The 19,668-nt window shown below is 47.8% G+C and overlaps 1 protein-coding gene across 1 annotated transcript in view; it reads right to left on the bottom strand.

Moving 5' to 3' along the window:
* Window positions 1-19,149: 19,149 nt before the first annotated feature.
* The window catches only part of Papss1 (3'-phosphoadenosine 5'-phosphosulfate synthase 1), a 47,916-nt gene continuing 47,397 nt past the window's right edge, over window positions 19,150-19,668 (bottom strand). The window contains exon 13 of the mRNA XM_033756012.1: window positions 19,150-19,668. This exon is cut by the window's right edge and continues 7 nt beyond it. Coding sequence (XP_033611903.1) covers window positions 19,559-19,668 — 110 coding nt within the window. The 3' untranslated portion in view covers window positions 19,150-19,558.

Genomic DNA, 19,668 nt, shown 5'->3' with positions numbered 1-19,668 from the left:
GCAGATCTGGGAGTCCTGGGACTCCAACTGTGCCCCATGGCTCCCTGCAGTGACTCGGCACACAAGCAGAAGGCACACGCTGGGCTACTCCCGGGGATGCGCTGGATGAAATGACCTCAGGCGAGGCCACCAGAGCCCTTGGCAGCTCTCCCTGAACTCACGAATTCCACGCCTTTACACTCAAGTTCCTTCCTCATTATTTTTCCTTTTCTTGCCTACAATGAAATTAGAAGAGGTCTGTATGACAGCCAAAAGAACTGCCCTGCAACTTTTAAAAAAAAACAATTTTTAAATACCTCTGAGCTTAAGCCAGGCATGGAAAATTTCAACCCAAAAGATTAAATTTGAAGAAAGTTACTAGCAAATGAGGACTAGAGTTATAATGGAAAGCACATGTGACACTAATATGTGTGCATCGTTACTAAAAATGTTGCTTTGCATATAAAGTACGGCAAACGCTATACACTGTAGCCGTGAAGGTTTTTTAGATCAGATATGGGCATCATCTCAAAAATGCCCAATAATGCTTGCGAAGCATTGTAACTTACATAAAGACAGATACTATCCTTCTCCATAAAAGACAATGAATACAAACACATTGCATGAATTAATTTTGGATTTCGTTATTTCAGATTTGGAGATAGATATACCATGCTTAGAATTAAGGTGATCTCTTCCAACTACAAAGTAAGTTCTGATTGCCTTAAATACTGACAGCAATATGATATATACAAAAGTGGGCATATCTACGTTCAAACCAGTTTTGTGAATTTACTAAGTCATTTGTGAACAAATACATTTGCTGATAATGAATTATCCTGTCCAATAAGACAAGCACCCCCTTGCATCTAAGGAATGGGACTCTCTTCTCCGTGTTCTGAGACTTCACCTTCACTTCCCCATTTTTCGATCGTGGAAGGCATGGAGAGGAGGGCAGAGAGGAGGAGAGGGCCATCAGAACTCCCCTCTTCAGCCGGTGTCACTCACCCCGAGGACCGAGGGCCACCGCACCTAAGGGAGACTCCACACGAGTACAAACCAAGACCAGACAGGCTCCTACACCCCACGAAGAGCGAGAACAGCGAGCACAGGATTTGCCCACCTACTTGCCCTGATTTCCACAGCTCTCACAGGGCCCTGGCATCACCAGTGCTGAACGAACACCAACTGAATTCCTCCACGAATGTTTAAATCACACTTTTGTGCCTCCTCATGCATCAAAGAGCCGGGTTAAAACTGCTTTAGCAGAAGGAGCCCCTCTGCTGTGCTGTCTGGGCTGGGCTTCATGAGGACCTGGATGACTAGGGGGTCCTCTGGTAACTCGTGAGGCAACGGGTGTGTGAGTGGATGGGGTGAGATGCCACCTTCCAGGGGGACCGTGCCTCCGGTCCACAGGACCCACAGCAAGGAAGGGCACTGGACGATGCCTCCTACGGAGGACACCAGGAACGCGGTGCTCCCGCTGGGATCTCTGAGTCAGTGGAACGGGGAGAAGTTCACTGTGGTGGGCAGCAGGAGCCTTCTACTTAGCGGGCATTAGAGGGGGCTTCCGGGATCTGGGCTCAGGCGAAGTGATTCTGAAGAGAGCTGAAGGAGGCGGGGCTTTGCTCGGGACTGGGTGCCAGGGGCGGGGTCTTCCTGACAGAGTCTCAGGCAAAGCAGGAGGAGGTGCAGATGGCGCTGCGTGGTGTGAACTCCGGGGTCTCCTGACACCACAGGTCGGGAGCTTGTCCCTTGGAGGTTTGGAACAAGACTGCCCGGGGTCAGGGTTCTGTCCTGCTCCCAGGATCAGAACAGCCTCACGGGGTGCGCCTATGTCTCAGAACAAATAGCATTTATGGAAGAACTGTAAAGAATCTACTTTACTGGAAAGTAAAGAACCCAACTGTTAAATTGTCTTAGTCACTTCCTTGTCACGGAGACACAGTAACTACACTAGCAAATTAGAGAGGTTTATTTAGCTCACAGCTCATAGAAATTTCAGTCCATGACCAGCCATCTCCAAGGCAGGTCGTATAGCAGAGGGACCTGGCAGAGGAGAGCTGCTCACAGCAAAGCGGCACAGGCAGGGAGAGGAGGGAGGAGCCAGAACGAGAGGAAACTCGTCCAGGCCACGCCTCCTGACCAGACCCGCCTCCCAACAGCGAGGCAGCCAGGAGCCCATGATTCCCATGACCCACTCACCTCCAGAAGCCCATCCCTGAGCTCCTGAGGCTTTGGGGCACATCCAGATAGAAACCCTAACAAGAAGTGTGCTGTGTCCTCCATCTGCCCTGACAAATACATTCATGACAACACCGAAAAGGCCACGCAAAACTGTGGCTCTAATGGAGCTAAAAGTTGTCAAAAATATTTGAAAGGATTCGATTTAATTACTGTTCTGCATATCTAGACATACTAGTAACGGCGGGGGATGTTTGCATAACTGGTAACAGAAAGGCCACTGTGATTCGCAGACTATTACATTTCATAAGTTTTTTTGCCTATGTTTCACCAAAATAATTATATTGCTAAGAGTGAGTTTGTTACACATTTTGAGATCAACTGACAATCATAATCTAATAAATCAAAAATGTAATTATATTCAAAGCATGCATAACTGGATATATTTTTATTAAAAATAGGAAACATTTCTTCAAAAACAATCTTTTTTTCTAATATACTCAAAATGACAATAGAAATCAAGAGGCTAAATGAAATTATTATTTAATATCAAAATACCAAAGTAAAAAGCTAGCAAGCAAAAATGATACAAAAGTAAAATCTAGTTGGAAAACTACAGTAAAAATAGATGTGTCTTATTCAAACACATTTCTAAAAATGAGCTATCTGTGATTCTAGCCTTCCACATCCATCTAGATGCCAATACGCAGACCTCCTGTCGCCTTCAGCAATATTACACGAGACCCACGTCACACAGCCGGACATCAGGGATGGTAAAGCGAAGACCATTCCTCAGTAACCAGGCACAAACGTCACTATTTTCACAACTGAACACGATGGGAGCGGGAGGATTCTCAGCACTGAAGGAAAAGATCTCATGTGCAGGAAGTGACCGCACCTCCGCCCTCTGCGTGCAAGGCCTCTCCGGCTCTGTCGCCGGTGCCCCCCCCATCCCTTCCTGTGTGCTGCTGTGGGTCCTGTGCCGGATGCTGGCGCAGCACTGCCCATGTGGCACAGGCTGGGGACAGAGGGTGGCAATGTGAGAAACATCTCACCGAGGATGACGGCATCCGTCCTGGGAGCAGGTGTGTGGCCGTGGTGGTGCGGGAATGGAGGGCGTTTCCCGGACGACAGAAAATATATCCGAACTGGGGGATGGAGGCTGAAGGCCCCAGAGAAAACCGGGAGGCCAGGAGAGAGAGGCCGAACGATACGCTTTCTCCCATGCTGAAATGTACAGGGCCTGTGTGGCCGGGGTGCTAAGAAGCGGTAGGTGCCGCTCTCTGCACTGGACAGAGCCTCGCAGGCTCAGCTGACCTTCATGAAATAACTGCGCACCTCTGCCTCACAGACTGAGGTGTTTGGCATGGTGAAGTCCAAAGGTTTGGGGGAAAGGAGGGAAGGCCCCTCTCTGGAGACACTCTGAGGGGACGAGGACTATGGCTGGAGAGGAAGGGGCACTGCCCCCATCCCATGAATTACCAGGCAGTTTCCACTGGTGACCACATCAACCAGCAGAGCCCCCACCCACATTCTCAGGGAGCTCCATATGCATCGGAAACAAAGCTCAGGGAGACCCCCAACCCAGGTTACTCTTGAAAACTTCTAAAATTCTACACGATCAACTTTCACAGTTCAGGCCTCCACCCCATTCCTGCCTGAAATGTACAGTTTTACATGACTGGAGACCTGTTTTGACTTTTAGAAGAGGCAGGCTTTCCCTGGGGAGGTGGCGCAATCTCTTGTAGATAACAGAGACACAAGAGTCACCAAACGTCCCTAGAATGGTGGCCCACTCCCCCAGGTCTCTGTAATCTTCTTTTATTAATTTTAAAAGATTTAGGACATAGATTCATTGTGATCAGTGCCAAAACTGCAAGGATAATAGGGGTGTTTGGCCTCAAGCATCGCAGCAGCATCTTTCAAAAACTGCTACTCTTAAGAACAGGCTAGGATGTCCATGCCCACCACTCTTTTTCAATGTAGTTTTGAAATTTTAGCTCCAGAATTAGGCAAACAAAAAAGATATAAGGGATACAAATAGGAAAGGAAGAAGTCAAATTTTCCTTGTTTGCAGAGGATATGATCTTATAACTCACAAGACCCTAGAACCTCTACCAAAAGACTGTTAGGGATGACAAGTAAGTTCAGGATATAAAAATCAACATTAAAGTATCAATAGCTTTACTATATAACAAAAATGGAGTAGCTGAGAAAAAAAAATTGGAAATAAAATTCTATTCTTTACAGCCTCAAGTAAAATAAAATACCTAGAGATCAATCTAACCCAGGAGGTGAAATACCTCTACATTAAAAATTTCAAAACATCAAAGAAGATGAAAAGACCTCCCGTGTTTATGGATTGACAGAACTAATATTATCAAAGCTGCCATATTACCAAAACTTGGTCTCCATTGATTCACAGACTCAATGCAAACTCCATCAAAATAGCAGTGACATTCTTCTCAGAACCAGAAAAAAATCCTAACATTCATTTGGAAACGTAAAAGACTTAGAATAGCAAAGCAAAAATGGCGAAGCTGGCAGAAACACAATATGCCCAATTTCAAATATACTACAAAGGCACTGTAACAAAAACAGCATAGTAATAGCACAAAAATAGACAAGGAGACCAAGGAAACAGCATAGAAAACACAAATGTAAACCCACATGACTATAACCATCCGATTCTGGACAAAGGAACCCAAGATAGACACTGGAGAGAAGGCAGCCTCTTTAACAAAAGGTTCGAGGGAAAGTGACGTCTGTATGTGTGAGATGGAAATTAGATCCCTATCTCTCACTCTGGACAAAAATCTATTCAAAATGGATCAAAGATGTAGAGGATTTACTGGAGAGAATGCGGAGTACCTAGTTCCTTTCTTATATTCTGGAAATCAGCAAGTCTTGATGACTCGCTCCTTGGCATCACCAGAGGGAAAGGATAAACCAAGTCAGAAGACTGCTCAGCCTTCCCGAGGTCAGCACACGGCGCAGAGAGGCAGGGAGATTTTGTAATTTGGCCAGAGCTCCAGGGAAACTGTGGATACTGTGACAGAAGTCGCAGGCACAGATAATGACTTCTCAGACCCAGAACTTATACTGAGATTGTATTCGGTGTCCACACACCAGTGAGAAACAGAGGCCGGCAGCCTCGCCAACGCGCACACACCAGCATGCACACAGATGCGGGGGTGCACAAGAGCAGTGCTCAGAAGGGCGGAAGGGCCTGCGGCAGACAGGGCGGGACCCTCTTCCCCACCAAGGGCCGGCTCCTCCTCCCCTCAGAACCACACCAGCCGGCTGGGACTTCACTGGGTGACACTTCTAATCGTGTCTCAGTGCTATCCAAGACACGAAGACCACTCTTCACGGTTAAAGGCTACATTGCATGTTACCCTCGAAACTACAGAAACAGAGGCACACACAGCACATACGTGGCTCTTTTCTTATATGAGCATTCAGACCAGTGACGTCACTTCCAAAGTAGATACATACGTACATTTTACTATTTCCTTTCTTTATAAAGTCCCGAATATAAAAGTCCCTCTGGTGGTGTACTAGGGCGAGGACCCCAAGTCTCTCCCGTCAGAGTCACAACTGCAAAACAATGAGCAGTTTGCCATCCAGCCACACGACCGATGGACTTCACACACACACACGAGAGAAACATTAGGAGACAGATAAAAAGCACACAGACCATGCAACTGCAGTTTTACAACGTTCAAACACTGACAAAAATCAAAGTCCAGTGCTTAGGGGCGTGTGCTCCAATGCTAACACCAGAAATAGAAGCTAGACTTAGGTTTACTTTAGAAGGAAAGGCAGAAATGCCAACGGGAGGAACAGCAGTTAAGAAAGAAATCAGAAACACACCAGGCTAGTGGGTGTGTGAACTTTCCTATTTCTGTGCTTTACTGTATGATGTAAAAGCTGGGAAAAAAAGAGTCTGTGGATCCAATTCTAGCAAGTCTTTTGAAAACTAATAAAAAGCTAAAACTCTCTCCCATACTAATTCTACCTTTAGAAGTCTATCTCAGGGCTGGGCATGGTGGCATACACCTGTAATCCCAGCACTCGGGAGGCTGAGGCAGGAGGATCACTATTGAGCTCGAAACCAGCCTGGGCTACATAGTGCGTTCCAGGTCAGTCTCAACTACATAGTGAGACCCTGTCTCAAAAAACAAAACAAAAAAAACAAAAAACAAAGTCTAGCTCAGAATTATTAAAAAGTCTTATCATTCATGATATTCACTGGAAAACTATTCATACTTTGGAAGTGAATATAACTAAAATCCATAATAAAGAAATGGTTTAAGTAACCCATATTGATAAAATACCTGTTCTCACTATAAACACAATGTAATTATGACTGTATTTTTAAAAATTTTACCCATGAAAACCAGACTTGAAAGACGTGCCATAAAATAATAGAAGTAAATTTGGTTAGTAGGATTACGAGGGAGTTTTCTCCTTCCTCACATCTTACCTGATTTTTTTCACTTTAATTAGTGCTTCTTACCTTAATTTTTTTAAATAGACTGATGCCCAGCTGGCACAGATGTTTATGCACTTGTGACTTGGCCAAGATAAATTAATGTCTGAATGCGCAACTTGCTGGTGTATTTTGTTTACCTTTTCAAAGCCCCTAGTGAACCTACAAAGACAGATAAAGAACAGAGGCACAGAGGCTGAGCAAATTGGCACACGCCACCAATCAGGAAAGGAAAGGGCCACAATGTGAACTCTTTCTTGCCAATTCTCAATTCTGACAAATGTGGGAATCGGCCAACAGCCCGGGGGAAAGCACACATTTACGCACACATGCACACACATGCGCAGTGCGTTTTCTTCCTAGATCATTTCTGGGGCTCAGGGACGGGCAGCGCTTATCCACACAGCCCAGGCCAAACCCTGGCTGTATGATCATGTACACCAGACAGCAACTGACCAGCATCACGGGCCTGAGTGTCTGGGAAAATCCTGCTTAATTACTCAGAGTGTAACCAGACCAAACTTTTCCCCACTTCGAGTTTCAATAAACCTCCTCAGTGAAAACACTGGAAACGGGCCCACTGTTTACCACTGCGAAGTTTTCAAGGATGGCGGATTTCATCCCTTCCTTTCCTTACCTAAAAAGTGGAAATCTTACGAGGAAGAGCCCCCTGGAGCCGAGTGGACGGATCCCTTCCACCCTTTCCTGCTGCACAGAGAGATCTGCGGTGCCTTCCTCCCTGCACACCATCCTGATCCAGCCAGGGGAGCAGAAATCAAGTGGGAGCTGTACGTGGAGCCCAGCCTCGCCCTCAGCTCTGCCCTGGCACGTGGATGTAAGAGCCTGGGCAGAGAGGGCAAAGGAGACACGCGAGGCCTTGACGTGCTTCTCTCTGGGCTTGCCAGGAAACACGTGCGCACACCAGCCATACCATCACTCGCGCGTGTTTGGTTCCCTGTGAGCTGATTTATGCTCTCCCCACCCGCCATCCTTCTCCCCACAGACTGAAAAGCCAGCGTCTGGGGTCCCACAGGGAACAAGGCAAGCTGGCTACTATACCGCAGCCAGTGCTGGGCCAGCCTGCACCCTTCACTGGGGTCCCTCTGCAGCCACGACCTGGGTAGGACAGCATCACCCACCCGGGCCACATCCAAGGGGACCAAGCTCTGACTAGGAGATAAGCGGGGACCACAAGAAACTGTGAACTTCGTGAGCCCCTATTATATGCCAGAAACTATGAGCTACCTGCTTGCCAACAGCATCTCTCACCAGACTCAATGTTCCCCAATATAAAAATGAATTGTTATAGCCAAGGCGACTGATGGAAGAAGCTTTCCCATCAACACATTTGGCTTCCACTCATTTGTTTTTGTTTTTGAGACAGAGCCTCGTTGCATGGCACAGGCTGGCCTTAAACTCCCAACAGTCGTCTTGCCTCAGCCTCTGAGTGCTGGAATTCAGGGCAAGTCCCACCCGCCCAGCTATGGCTTTGACTCTTGTTCGTGAAATAAAGAGTTGTATCAAAATCAGATTCCTACCATAGCCAAGCAACCAAGGACACTGCCTTTCCGTGCAGGAGATGAAAAGCAAGGTCCCTCAACACTTGGCCAGTGGGTCCCCCCAGAGTCACCTGCATGTTTTGGGACCTGGGCGTGAGACAATTTTTTGCTTGACAGTCACACTAAGGTTTCTGGGCTTCTGATGTATACAGAATGGTGAAGACACTCTCAGATTCTTTGCCACACCCAAGATGTATCAAGAACAAAGGATGCTGACAGGCTAACTACACAGCATTCCCATCTGGATGCTTTGCTTGGCCCAAACCCAGGGAAATTGACAGGTAGGATAAATCCGGAGCTGGCAGGATGAGGAAAGGAACAGTGACTTTGGCTGTATGGTAAATAACCAAAGAATCTCAAGCTCATAAGATATAAATGTTTATACAAGATACTTCTTGTAGCTTTGTTCTAATTTCTATACTACTTTACCATTTATCACATGAAGCTTCATATTATGTTTTTTTAATCAAGAAAAATTCTTCAAAGTTATAACAGAGATTAACCAAGACCTGCCATGTAAAGGTACATGATCCCAATAATGAATGTAATTGTACTGTATACCTTAAATGTACCAATAAACTCAATAAAAGGAAAAAAAAGGCAATGAGGTGGTAGCCCAAAAACAACCAACTGAATAAACAAATGTCAGAATAAAAATAAACAGGTTTCTCACTATAGATTTGTGCCTTCTCTTCTAATTTTTATTTTATTTTGTTAAATAAAGATCTCCCTTTTTATTAAAAAAAAAAGTTATAACAGAGATTAGCCAAAAGCCAGTTAACCCTTATACCTGTACCACTGGGAAACTCCATTTCCCAGGGTTCCTTGCAGTTAGATGGGTCTGACCCTGGCCACGACACTAGGGAAGGGGGTGGGGAGCAACTCTCAAGCCCAGCCCTGGGCCCCAGCTGAAAATCTCCCACACTCACCCAGGCAGCTGTGGACTGACAGCAGCAGAGTCCAACACTAGTGATCTACATCTGCCCACAACCTGTGACAAGTGAAAGAAATAATCTGTTCTGAATGAAGCCACAGAGATTTTGAGATTGTTCCTGCAATTAGTACTGTTTAAACTGATTGTGCTGCAAGCAAATTAGTATTGTTCTCCTCCTGAAGAGTGACAAGCAGGAGCAAGGAGGAAAAACCATTCCTGAAAACGCCAGTGAAGACTTGGCCAAACCTATGCATGGACGCCTGGAGGTTTCTTGCAGGCAGGTCTCAGCAGAATTCCCGCTACCAGTACAACCTTCCGTTATACATTCCTGGTCCCAAATGCTAGGCTTTTCATGTTGACAAGATGCCAACATCCTTTTAATATTGGGGGGGGTGCTGAGTAGGACCTTCCCCCAAAAGATACCTTCCTGACCTAATCCACAGAACCAGTAAATGGAAACTTTTTTAGAAAAAGAGGTCTTCGGAGATGTAATTAAAGAACTCAGATGAAAACATCCTAGATCACCAAGAGGGCTGTAAATGCAAAAAAAAAGAGCCGGAAGAAGAGGAGGCAGGGCAGCCCGGGAGATGGGAGTGGACACCTGGGCAGCGGGAGGACTCTGGGAAGTGTGGGGCCCAGCCCACACCTCGGCTGCAGACTTCCGGCCCCAGACTGGGGGAGAGTGCATTTCTGTTCTGAAAAGCCAGATTTGTGATGCTTGTTACAACAGCCCTGACAATCTAACATGGGGTCCATGTTAGACCCATGCGGGTCACCCCGGTGTCGTTTCTCTGGGTCCTGGGCCCCTCCACACACAACCTCACAGACTCTGGAACAGAAATAGGCAGACAACCAAAAATAGCAAGCTTGGGGAAGCAACAAAGGACCCTGTCCACAGCTTTTACAGTTCCCTTTCAGCCTGGACGGTCTCTCGTGGCGCATTCCACAGCACCCCGAAGCCTGCGCACCCTACTTTGTTTATTCATGAGCAGAGCCACCAGCCGCCACTCTCGGTGACCCCCGAATACGGGACTTGGATCACAGGCTTGCATTCGTTGGCACTTTGCACACCCGCCTATTTATAGTCTTCCCGTGATGAGCCGAGCACCCTTAAAATTACCATTTAACGGTAGTTACCTTTAACCACCGTCCGGGAACCCTGGGGGCTGTGGAATCATCAGCTGTCCACCGGGCTAACGTCCTCATCCCAAGCACAGGCGCAGAACTGCGGAGCCCAACCCCACGCTCACCCCAGCCCCGGACAGCGCCGTTTCACTTCCGCCCCACGCATCAGCCTGTTCGGGCTTCAGGGAAGCTCTGGGCTCCGAGACCAGCCACACTCAGCAAGGCCTTGGCGGTGCCGCCCGGGCTCGGCCTCGCTGCCCCGTGCCCCTCTGCTCCCGGCACTGCCCGCTTCCCGCTTCCGCCCACCCAAGAGGGTCTGCGTCCTCGCCTTCTCAATTCGAGGAGAGACTCAGGAGCCAGAGGCTGATCCCACGGTAACTCTGCGTCTTTTTTTTTTTTTGCCCCCGTTAAGTTTATTGATACATTTAAAGCAAACAACAGTTCCACTTAGCTTGGGATCCTGTACCTTTACATGATGTCTCCGTCAAACTCAGAAGCACCAAGCTCTTCGGCGCTGCGATCCGCGCCACGCTCCCACCGGCAAGGCACCGACTTCCGCTTCCGCTTCTGCTTCCACTTCCGCTCACCATCACACACTTCCTGTCTTAGCGCCCTCGGTCTCCTGAATGTGGTCATTATTGTTAGACGTGAGCCCCTCGTTCTAACAACAAAATGTACACAATCTGAAGGATTAAGACCGGTTATGTACACGGGCCAACCCCTCACGGTGAATGTAATCACTACTTCAAACACGTACTAACAAAATAAAAATTTTAATTAAAAAATAAAAATAATGTGGGAGCCCGCTGGCATTTGACATTGGAAAAGTAACTTCTTCTACCATTGAGGCATTGACACAATCTATGACTCTTTTTGGCTTTTCTGAGATGAGGGTCTCAGCTATGCAGATGAGATTGACCTGGAGCTCACTGTGTAATCCAGGCTGGGTTTATGGTATTATCCAGGCTGGGTTTATGGGATTACCGGTGTTGACCTGGAGCTCACTGTAATCCAGACTAGTTTTATGGGATTATGGGCGTGCACCACCACGCCAGGCTCAAGGACTTTGTTAAATTTGACCTTTGATCTCCTCCCTATTATTGCTTGATGCTTCCTGTTGGCCTGCCTTTAAAAGGAGCTGTTTCTGTGTAATAAATCGGACCTCTTGCCTCCACACTATTGAGTGTGCTGTCCTTTCTCAATCCTCACTCCCCAACTCAGGTGTTGTGACGGCTGGACCGCCACAAAATAAAATTTGAAAGATGTGATAAAGGTCACATGATCTATATTCGAACTAAATTCTAATTTTATGTAGTGTCCCTCAGAACAGCATACTAAAATTTTAATTAACATAAACATGACTGATTTTAGGACACACAAAGTGATTAAACATTATGTTTTACACTTTTGTGACATCCCTCAGTTTTGATGGCTGTCAAATGAAAAGTGTTTCTTATACACACATTTAAATCCACAGGGGGGAAAAATACATGATCAGCTGTACATCCTGGGACTTGTATTTCAGTTTCATCTACCAGTTCTCACTAATGTCCACGTAAATACATCTACTAAATTTTCACCTCTCTGGTACCAGTTTATTTCCTTATAAATAAATAAGAGAATACTATACAGTATTTTCATATCATCAAATTGTTTTAAAACTATTAAAACTCTTTAGTTAGCATATTTTAAAACAATTTAATTCTTGATCCTCAATAGTTTTGTGTATGGGTCACATCTGCATCTCTACAAGTAAAACCACAGCACAAGGGAACAGTTTCCAAGCAGATGGTTTCACGGTGTTCTTCACATCAGGACTTTCTTTTCTTTTACAAAGCATGACTTTCTCATCACTGAATCTTGCAGGATGGCTGAAGTGTGTTTGGACGTCCAAAGCCATCTGGTGGGTAGCACACCAACGACAGCCACTTGTCATCACAGAACAGGTCAGCAGACCTGGAGCTTGTTATTTGGAGCAAATGTCTTCTTGTTTAAAAAAAAAAAAGTACATCTCTAAGTTAAACAACTCTTTAGTACTTTGCCATGCAAAATGCAGTAAAATGTGTATGGCCCAAGAGATTTTTGGTCTCCTCTCATTGCACTGGAAAATCTACATGTTATTTTATCTGATTGCTTTACTTCCATAAAACTAAGTGCACCAATCCACTCTGTCCCATGCAGAGGGCCACGCACCAGGGTAGGATCAAAGCACACAGATGAGTGCAGGGGTCTGTTGAGCCCACCACCTGGTGACATTTCCACTTGTAACAAGGTAAAGACGTGACCCCCACACATCCCCTTCCACCTCTCCTTTGCAACGTGGCTCTCATAAGACTTCGCAAGCTCCTTTCCTCAAGAGTCAGAGACCACTGTCCTCATGCCCTGTTCTGGCCAGAGGCTGGTGTGTCGTGAAGTATTTTCAAGCATGGGCCACAGATGCAGCGAGCTTCTGCTCTTACTCCTAGTACTCGGCAGGGGCTTCTTAGAAATACAGGTTCCTTGGGCTGGGGATTTAGCTGAGTAGTTCCACCACCTGCTTCACAAGCTCAAGGTCCTGAGTGTGATCCCTGGTACCAAAAAAGTAAAAAGAAAAAAGAAATGCAGGTTCCTCAGCCCCTGAGGAGATCTGGGTCATTAGATCCTGGAATTGTACTTTCACGAAGCATCAGAAGCAATTCTGATTCAGGGGCCTTCAAATTTTAACAGTGTAATAATCTAGGTCCGTGACTCACAAGACAAAGAAGGAAGTTGAGGACAAAGGTAGCAGACAGGAAGAAAGTTTACTAAGAGAGAAATAGCTCCCAATAGTCAGGAGGGAACCTGAAGTGGTTTGCTACGGGGACTCTTTGTCTAAAAGTTTTTAGACCAGGGCTCAGCCCACTGCGAGTCAAACTGTCAACCTAAAACAAGCTTACTGAAACTAGAAATGGAAGGAGGCATGTTGCAAGCACACGTCTGCAGGTGCCTCTTGGCCTCTGCCCTATCTAACTGGTTCACTAAGAGAATGAAGTGAAAAGGAAAAAACATTTTCCAGATATATATGAGCAGAAGTTGTCATAGCGGGCCTTCATCCGTTACTTGTCACCTTGCTTGTTATTTCCTTCGACTTAGTGTCTATCTGGTTCTTGCTAACTCTTGACTTCGGGCTCTTGTTGATCTGAAGAAGGCATGGTCATCCTGCCCCTATCTCAGGCCCAGCACCTCTCTAATGCCTGCTATCTTTGCCTAACTTTCCTGTCTCTAATAAAATGACTCCCGAGAAAACGCTGTGAGTCTGAATAGTGGGGTGGCCTCAAGTCCAGGTATAAGAATCATAAAATACATAGGAATTGGGGTTCACTCCAAGCAGGTGAAAATGTGTGCCCACTGTGCACAATACTAGTCCTGACCCTTGCCTTTTCCTGCTCTGTGATCTTGGATAGTTACCTTAACCTTTCTGAACTTCAGGTTTCCTGTCTACAAGATAGAAGTTTATCTCCTACATGTATTACAAGAAGAAAAGAGATAAGCTGCATAAAGAAAACACAGAGCCTGGTGCATAGCAGATGTTCACCTATTTCTTGTTCACTTCATGGCCCATGATCCACTGGCCCTGCTGCTTTTCTGAGCTGGAAGTGATCCGGGTTCTCATGTTTGACAATCTCGCCATCCTAGAGGACAGCCACAGAGAAAGAGAGAAAAGCCAAGAGGATGAAAGCCCAGCTTGGCCTAAACAGCAAACACCCTGAGCTGTGCCCCATACCTGGGCCAAGCAGGCAACCTAACCATACCTGAGGCCACCCCGCCTTGTCTCTGGGGCTGGAGGGTCTCCTCAGGGGCAATCAGCTTCAGAAGGCTCTGCAGATGTCCCCAGCACCTGGCAGCACCTGCTAACTTTCTTTTCAAACCCTACATCACTGGCGGCAAGGTGCTCAGCTGAGGTGACTTCAGGGGTCCCTAGAAGAAGCCTGGAAACAAACTGAAAGTCTGGTAGCAACAATCTGGGCCTAGGGTAGACATTTTAACCTCCCACCCCCTGCTGTCGCTGGTGCCCTTGTTTCATTCTTTTTAAAATCACCTAGGCCCTTGGGATTTCCAGAAACCTGAGAATTATCTGTGAGAAGACCCTATTTTTGAGCCTCCTTAGCAAACAAGAAATTGTTATCAGAGCCCTTTTTCAAGAAAGGACCATCTCTGTTGTACCTTGGATTTAGAGAGAGTGTTTTCTCTCAATTGAACCATTTCTCAAAAGGTACAAAGGATGGGTTGGTTTTACTCTGGCATGAAGCAATATTTCTTCAGAAATCTCACTTTGGGAGCTGACAGCCAAGTCCAAAGCTTATTAAAGGCTAGAAAGGGAAGGAGTGGATGAAACACTTCAACAAAACTCATCTTTAAAAAAAGAACCCATTTAAAACCTAGCTTCTGGGCTGGGGATGTAGCTCAGTGGTTCCGCCACCTGCCTTGCACATGCAAGGTCTGGAGTTCGATCCCCGGTACCCCCCAAAAAGGTAGCTTCTATGACACCAAATGTCAAAGTTTAAGATGTATGCAAAGGATACAAAGCACACATTTTTATCACTTCTCGCCTTTTGGCTAAGATCAAGTGCAAAGCACGCACTTAAAATGTATATTCCTCTTGGGTCCAGAAACGCCAATCCAGTGACTTGAAAATAAACGGGTCAAGGCCACAATTTAATAAAGGTTCTTCTTTGAGCCTTTCTCAAACAAAGTGAGCAGGAGCTGCTCCATGACATCCAGATTGTGGTGCTAGGAAGCTTGCTAAGAAAGCATTCCGCCTGCAAGGGGTGTGGGGAGGTATCTTCCCACACAGGACTTCTGTCTTCCCGCCCTCTCTCTCATGCAAAGAGGGAAGCAGAAACCATCCTGACAGATATTCACTGAGGTCGCCTTGGCCTGCACTGGCCCTGGGGCCTCAGACAGGCACAATAGGCCAGGAGAGCTGGGGACCAGCTCCTGACTGCCCAGTCTGACAGCCCAGCCTCCAGAGACCAGCCTCCAGAGCCCAGCCTCCACACTGCCAACCCCAGGAGAAAATGGAGCTGTCTATACAGGTGGCAGCAGGAAGGGAGATCAGGGAACTCTGCAAGTCTCCCTCAAAGGGGAAGGAAGTGAACACATCTGAGCATCTACTACGTGGAACATTCCAGAACAGGTTCTTAAGACATTACTTCATGGCCGGGCGTGGTGGCGCACACCTGTCATCCCAGCCCTCGGGAGGCTGAGGCAGGAGGATCACTCTGAGTTCGAGACCAGCCTGGGCTACATAGTGAGTTCCAGGTCAGTCTCAAGTACATAGTGAGACCCTGTCTCAAAAAACAAAGACAATCCCTCATGGAGCACGACGCCTTAAATCCACCTGTGCACGGAGCTCTGCTCTTGCCACCTCTGCTCTCTCACACTCATCATGGTACACAACACCACTCCAGACCTTTCCTGAAAAGCCCGCCTTTAAAAGTCTCTACTTAGGGTGACTTCAAACACTCAGAACTGAGTTTCCAGTGTAACCTGGGACAACCACTGTGGAAATCAGTAGGGGGGTTCCTCAAAAAGGTAAACCCAGAAGCTCCGTCCCACCCAGCTCTTCCCTTTCCAGGTGTCATGTCTACCTCCTGGTCAGGGAACCAAAGCTGTTGCACCTGGAGGACAGCACCACTCCTCTGCTGTCCAAACAGCCCCCGGGGATCGAAACTCAGCCCCACTGAAAAGTCCGAGGGACAAAGCTCAGCAAAAGGAAGACACTTCATTTATAAGGGAGAGGAAAGGAGTAGAGAGCTACCTGACAGGGAAAAAACAGGGCAGGGGCTCTGGGAAGATGGAGAACACGGGGGGGACCCCCTGCCCCACCCCACCTGGAACAGGTCATAACCGGATCGGCTTCCAGGCACTGGTACCCGTCACTTCGTCCTCAGTGGTGTGTGCAGAACTTGTTCTGCCTGTGTCCACCCGTCCGTGACTGCTTCTCAGGGCCTTATATCTGGGATGGGCAGCTAGCAGGCATGGTTAGCTCAGAGTTGGTGAGGGGCCTGTGGGTGTCTCTTGTACCGTGATGACCCGGAGTGAAGAGAAGATCCTCTGGAGTACACGTGTATATATACACAGAGTGTCAGTGCACAGGTGTGAGCACACACGCCCCAGTCTGCTGGAGGTGGGGGGCTCGTCGACTGTGCCCCGGATCTCTCTGTGTCCTGCTACAGCTCTTTTTCTGGTCTCTCGGTGCAAGTGAGATGCCATTTGCTGCCTTTATCTGACTTTTCTCTTTTTCTATCCCCGTCCTTGACCTATTTCCCAGGGGAATTTCTCTAGTGAGGTTTGCTTCTAATTCTTTCTCGTCAGGATTAGCTGGAAGACCTATGGAGGCTCCTGTTCTCAACCCAACTCTGCCCTGCCTGGGATGCAGCCCACAGTGACAGAGTGTGACTATGGAGACCTAATAAAAAGGGGCAGTCGCCGCTCGCCCTGCCTGCTCTGGGGGAGAGACCTCTCCCACTGGTTGCCGCTTCCTGCTGGCACCAAGGATGCGTCCTCCTTCCCAGCCTGTGCGCCAGCCCCTGTGAATACAGCACGGCCTGCTTCTGCCTGCTTCCTCCCGTTGCTCTCCCAGGGAGGGCTGTCGCTCACCTCCTGTCATGGCTTCCTTTACCTTTGCTCCACACAGGCTCCCTGCCTCGTCAGCTGCGCAACGGGGACACAGGCCTCGAACCTGTACTCTGGAACCAGTGCCCCAGCACCCCGGGTCAGTGGAAGGGTAACAGGGAGTCCCCAGATGCAAAAGCAGCCTCAGATGGGGCCACCGTGCCTCCCTCTGGAACAGTCAGTGTGGTCCAGAGCCTCCCAGGCCCGGCTCTCCAGCTGCTGACCTTCCCCAGGCAGGGCCCTCACTCCTGGCACCTCCCCTTGGGACAATGGGGGCACGGGAACTTCGTCTGCGGACCCCGTGCAAAAGCGCCGCCCTCGAGGACTTCGGGGAGGCCGGTCTCACCTCTGTCCAGAGGGTCAGGAGGACAGACAGGCGTGCATATCACTCCACGTAGGAAAACACTGGAACTGGGAAGAGAACCTAGCAGAAATAAAGCCAGTCCTCCCTCCAAGTAACACGCCACACCGAAGAGAAGAGGCCAGCTCACTCCCGTGTGGGAAGCCCGACTTTCCAATTTCCCGATAAAAAACTGCGCCGGCTTCCAAGAGATATACACATAACCATTCCCCTCCTGGATGGAAGCGAAACTGAAATTTGTGGTCCTGATTACCGTGTGGAACGGCGAGTGGACGGATCTGAGACACTGCATTTCTGCCAGGACGGCTGCACTTTATTTTCTTCCGTCCTTTAAAAAGTTATTATTTTCCATCCACTCTTCCAGATGATACAGGGATAAAAATGGCACTTGGAGCTCCAGGACCACATGGCAGGAGAGGTCTGGGCAAAGGGGCTGAAACTTTAAGACTGGCTTGAGCTCACTTTATGAACTAGGGAGAGGAAAGATAAAATTCCCACATACATCGGGTTTGCAGATTAAAGAAATGCAAACCAACCTGTGGACTGGTGGGAACCAGCTGTTGCTTTATCTCCTCCTTGGTCTTTCTGCAGCACGGAGACTGGGCGGAGGCCAGGGCACAGCGGGACGATGCTCACTCAGAAAGGACAATTACTGACGCTGTGCAAACCTCAACCTGCACCAAAAGCACTTCCCCAAAGGCCCCTGCCGAGCAGCTGCCTGCTCAGCCGTGGCCCTTGTTAGCCTAGCAGTCCCACAGCATCTGCTTTGAGGCGCCCAGGAGACCACTCCATGGCCCCTGAGCCCCGTCTCCCCGGATGCCCTGAATGTGCCCGCGGTCCACAGTGGCACACAGGCCCCCGACTGCAGCCCCACCCTTCCTGAACACCAGGCCCTGCATCTCATCTCAGGCAGGTAAGCTGTTTTCTGACTAGCAGTCACTTTTTAAATGCAGTTCCCATGTTTTTAGCTTTTTCAAATTTTTTTATAGTAAAACCTAACTTGAAATTTAGCAGTGTTTCCTGTCCCCCAGCTCCTCCCAGTGTGAACTATCCAGCTTAATCAACTAGCAGATGACAGGTGTCACCACCAAGCCACACTTCAGAACCTGTGTGTGAGATGTGTTTTTTTAAAAACAAACAAACAAAAACAAGGTCTCACTATGTTGCCCACACTGGCCTCAAACTCCCGGGCAAAGAAATCCTCCTGCCTCAGTGTCCTGAGTAGCTAGGACTACAGGTATGAATTGTGTATAATTTTAATTTCTTATGCTCTTTTCCTCCAAAACCTCTTGTTGTCACGACAGTGAAGGGGGCAAAATCTCCAGCTGAAAGGCGAGTATGAGCAGGGCCTCGCTGGCAGGCCTGGAGATCACGTGACATGAAGACCAAACACGCTTCCTCACGCTAAGCCATTGTGACTTAGAAGTCGCTCCGACCCCTAAGCCAGTTTTCTTAACTAAAGCAACAATGCCCGCCAATGCTCTAAACCCCAAGTGGACTGTTACGCTTAAGAATATCAGAGATAATTTGGGGGAAGTGCTTGAGCTGTTGGACAGACTAAGACTGCTTTACTCCTTTTCTACTTAAAATGGCTCCTGCTACCCAAAACCTCCCTAAATAGCTGAGTATTAGATCCTACAAGTCAGAATGCCTACATCTGCCCTCCTCTGGCAGAAATTTTGTTTTTTGACACTGGGTCCAGGCTGGCCTGGAACTCATGGTGATCCTCCCGCCTCAGCCTTCCAAATGCTGAGATTACAGGCGTGCACCACCGCGTCTGGCAGAAGTTTTTTCCAAAGAGGGCAAAGCTATGTGTGAGTGGAACAATATAAAAATGCCACATAATTAAGAAGTCAAAAAGTGTAATTTTATTGAATAAAGAAGTCTGTTCACAGATTATACAGGTCATAAGAATGTTTCATATTATAACAGCTGAAAGATCAATAGCTCACTGGAAGGAAGAGAGGAAGCGGTTTACATTTTCAATGTAGGAAAAAACATCTCACTGCTACAGATGTCTCATAAAATTTCCAAGTCAAGGCCTAGCCACATTTATTGTTTAGTGACTTCTTTTCTTAAGGGAGGGAAAGCGAGGCTGTTTTACTGGTTACAACTAACGTAACAGCCCGAAGAAAGCGAGATAGACAACATAAATAGAATATAAAAAGACGAGATTTCAAAATCGCACTGTAGGAATATAACAAGCGGACAGAACACAGCAAACGCAGCGTGATGACACCAGGCAGACTGACGCGGCCGGTGCTCCCTGCCCTCCGGCTCCGGGCTCACGCCTTTTCCAGGGCCTTGTAGTACTCCGCCAGCACCGCCCAGGCAGAGGGCGCCATGAAGCCCTCGGGCGGCCTCTGCCCGTCGCGGGCCAGCCTCCGCATGCGCG

Source organism: Fukomys damarensis, unplaced genomic scaffold (genome assembly GCF_012274545.1).
Source record: "Fukomys damarensis isolate Sample0158 unplaced genomic scaffold, DMR_v1.0_HiC HiC_scaffold_25, whole genome shotgun sequence".
Taxonomy (NCBI): Eukaryota; Metazoa; Chordata; class Mammalia; order Rodentia; family Bathyergidae; genus Fukomys; species Fukomys damarensis.
Note: the sequence above shows the minus strand (reverse complement) of the source record. Positions and strands in the feature narration are given on the sequence as shown.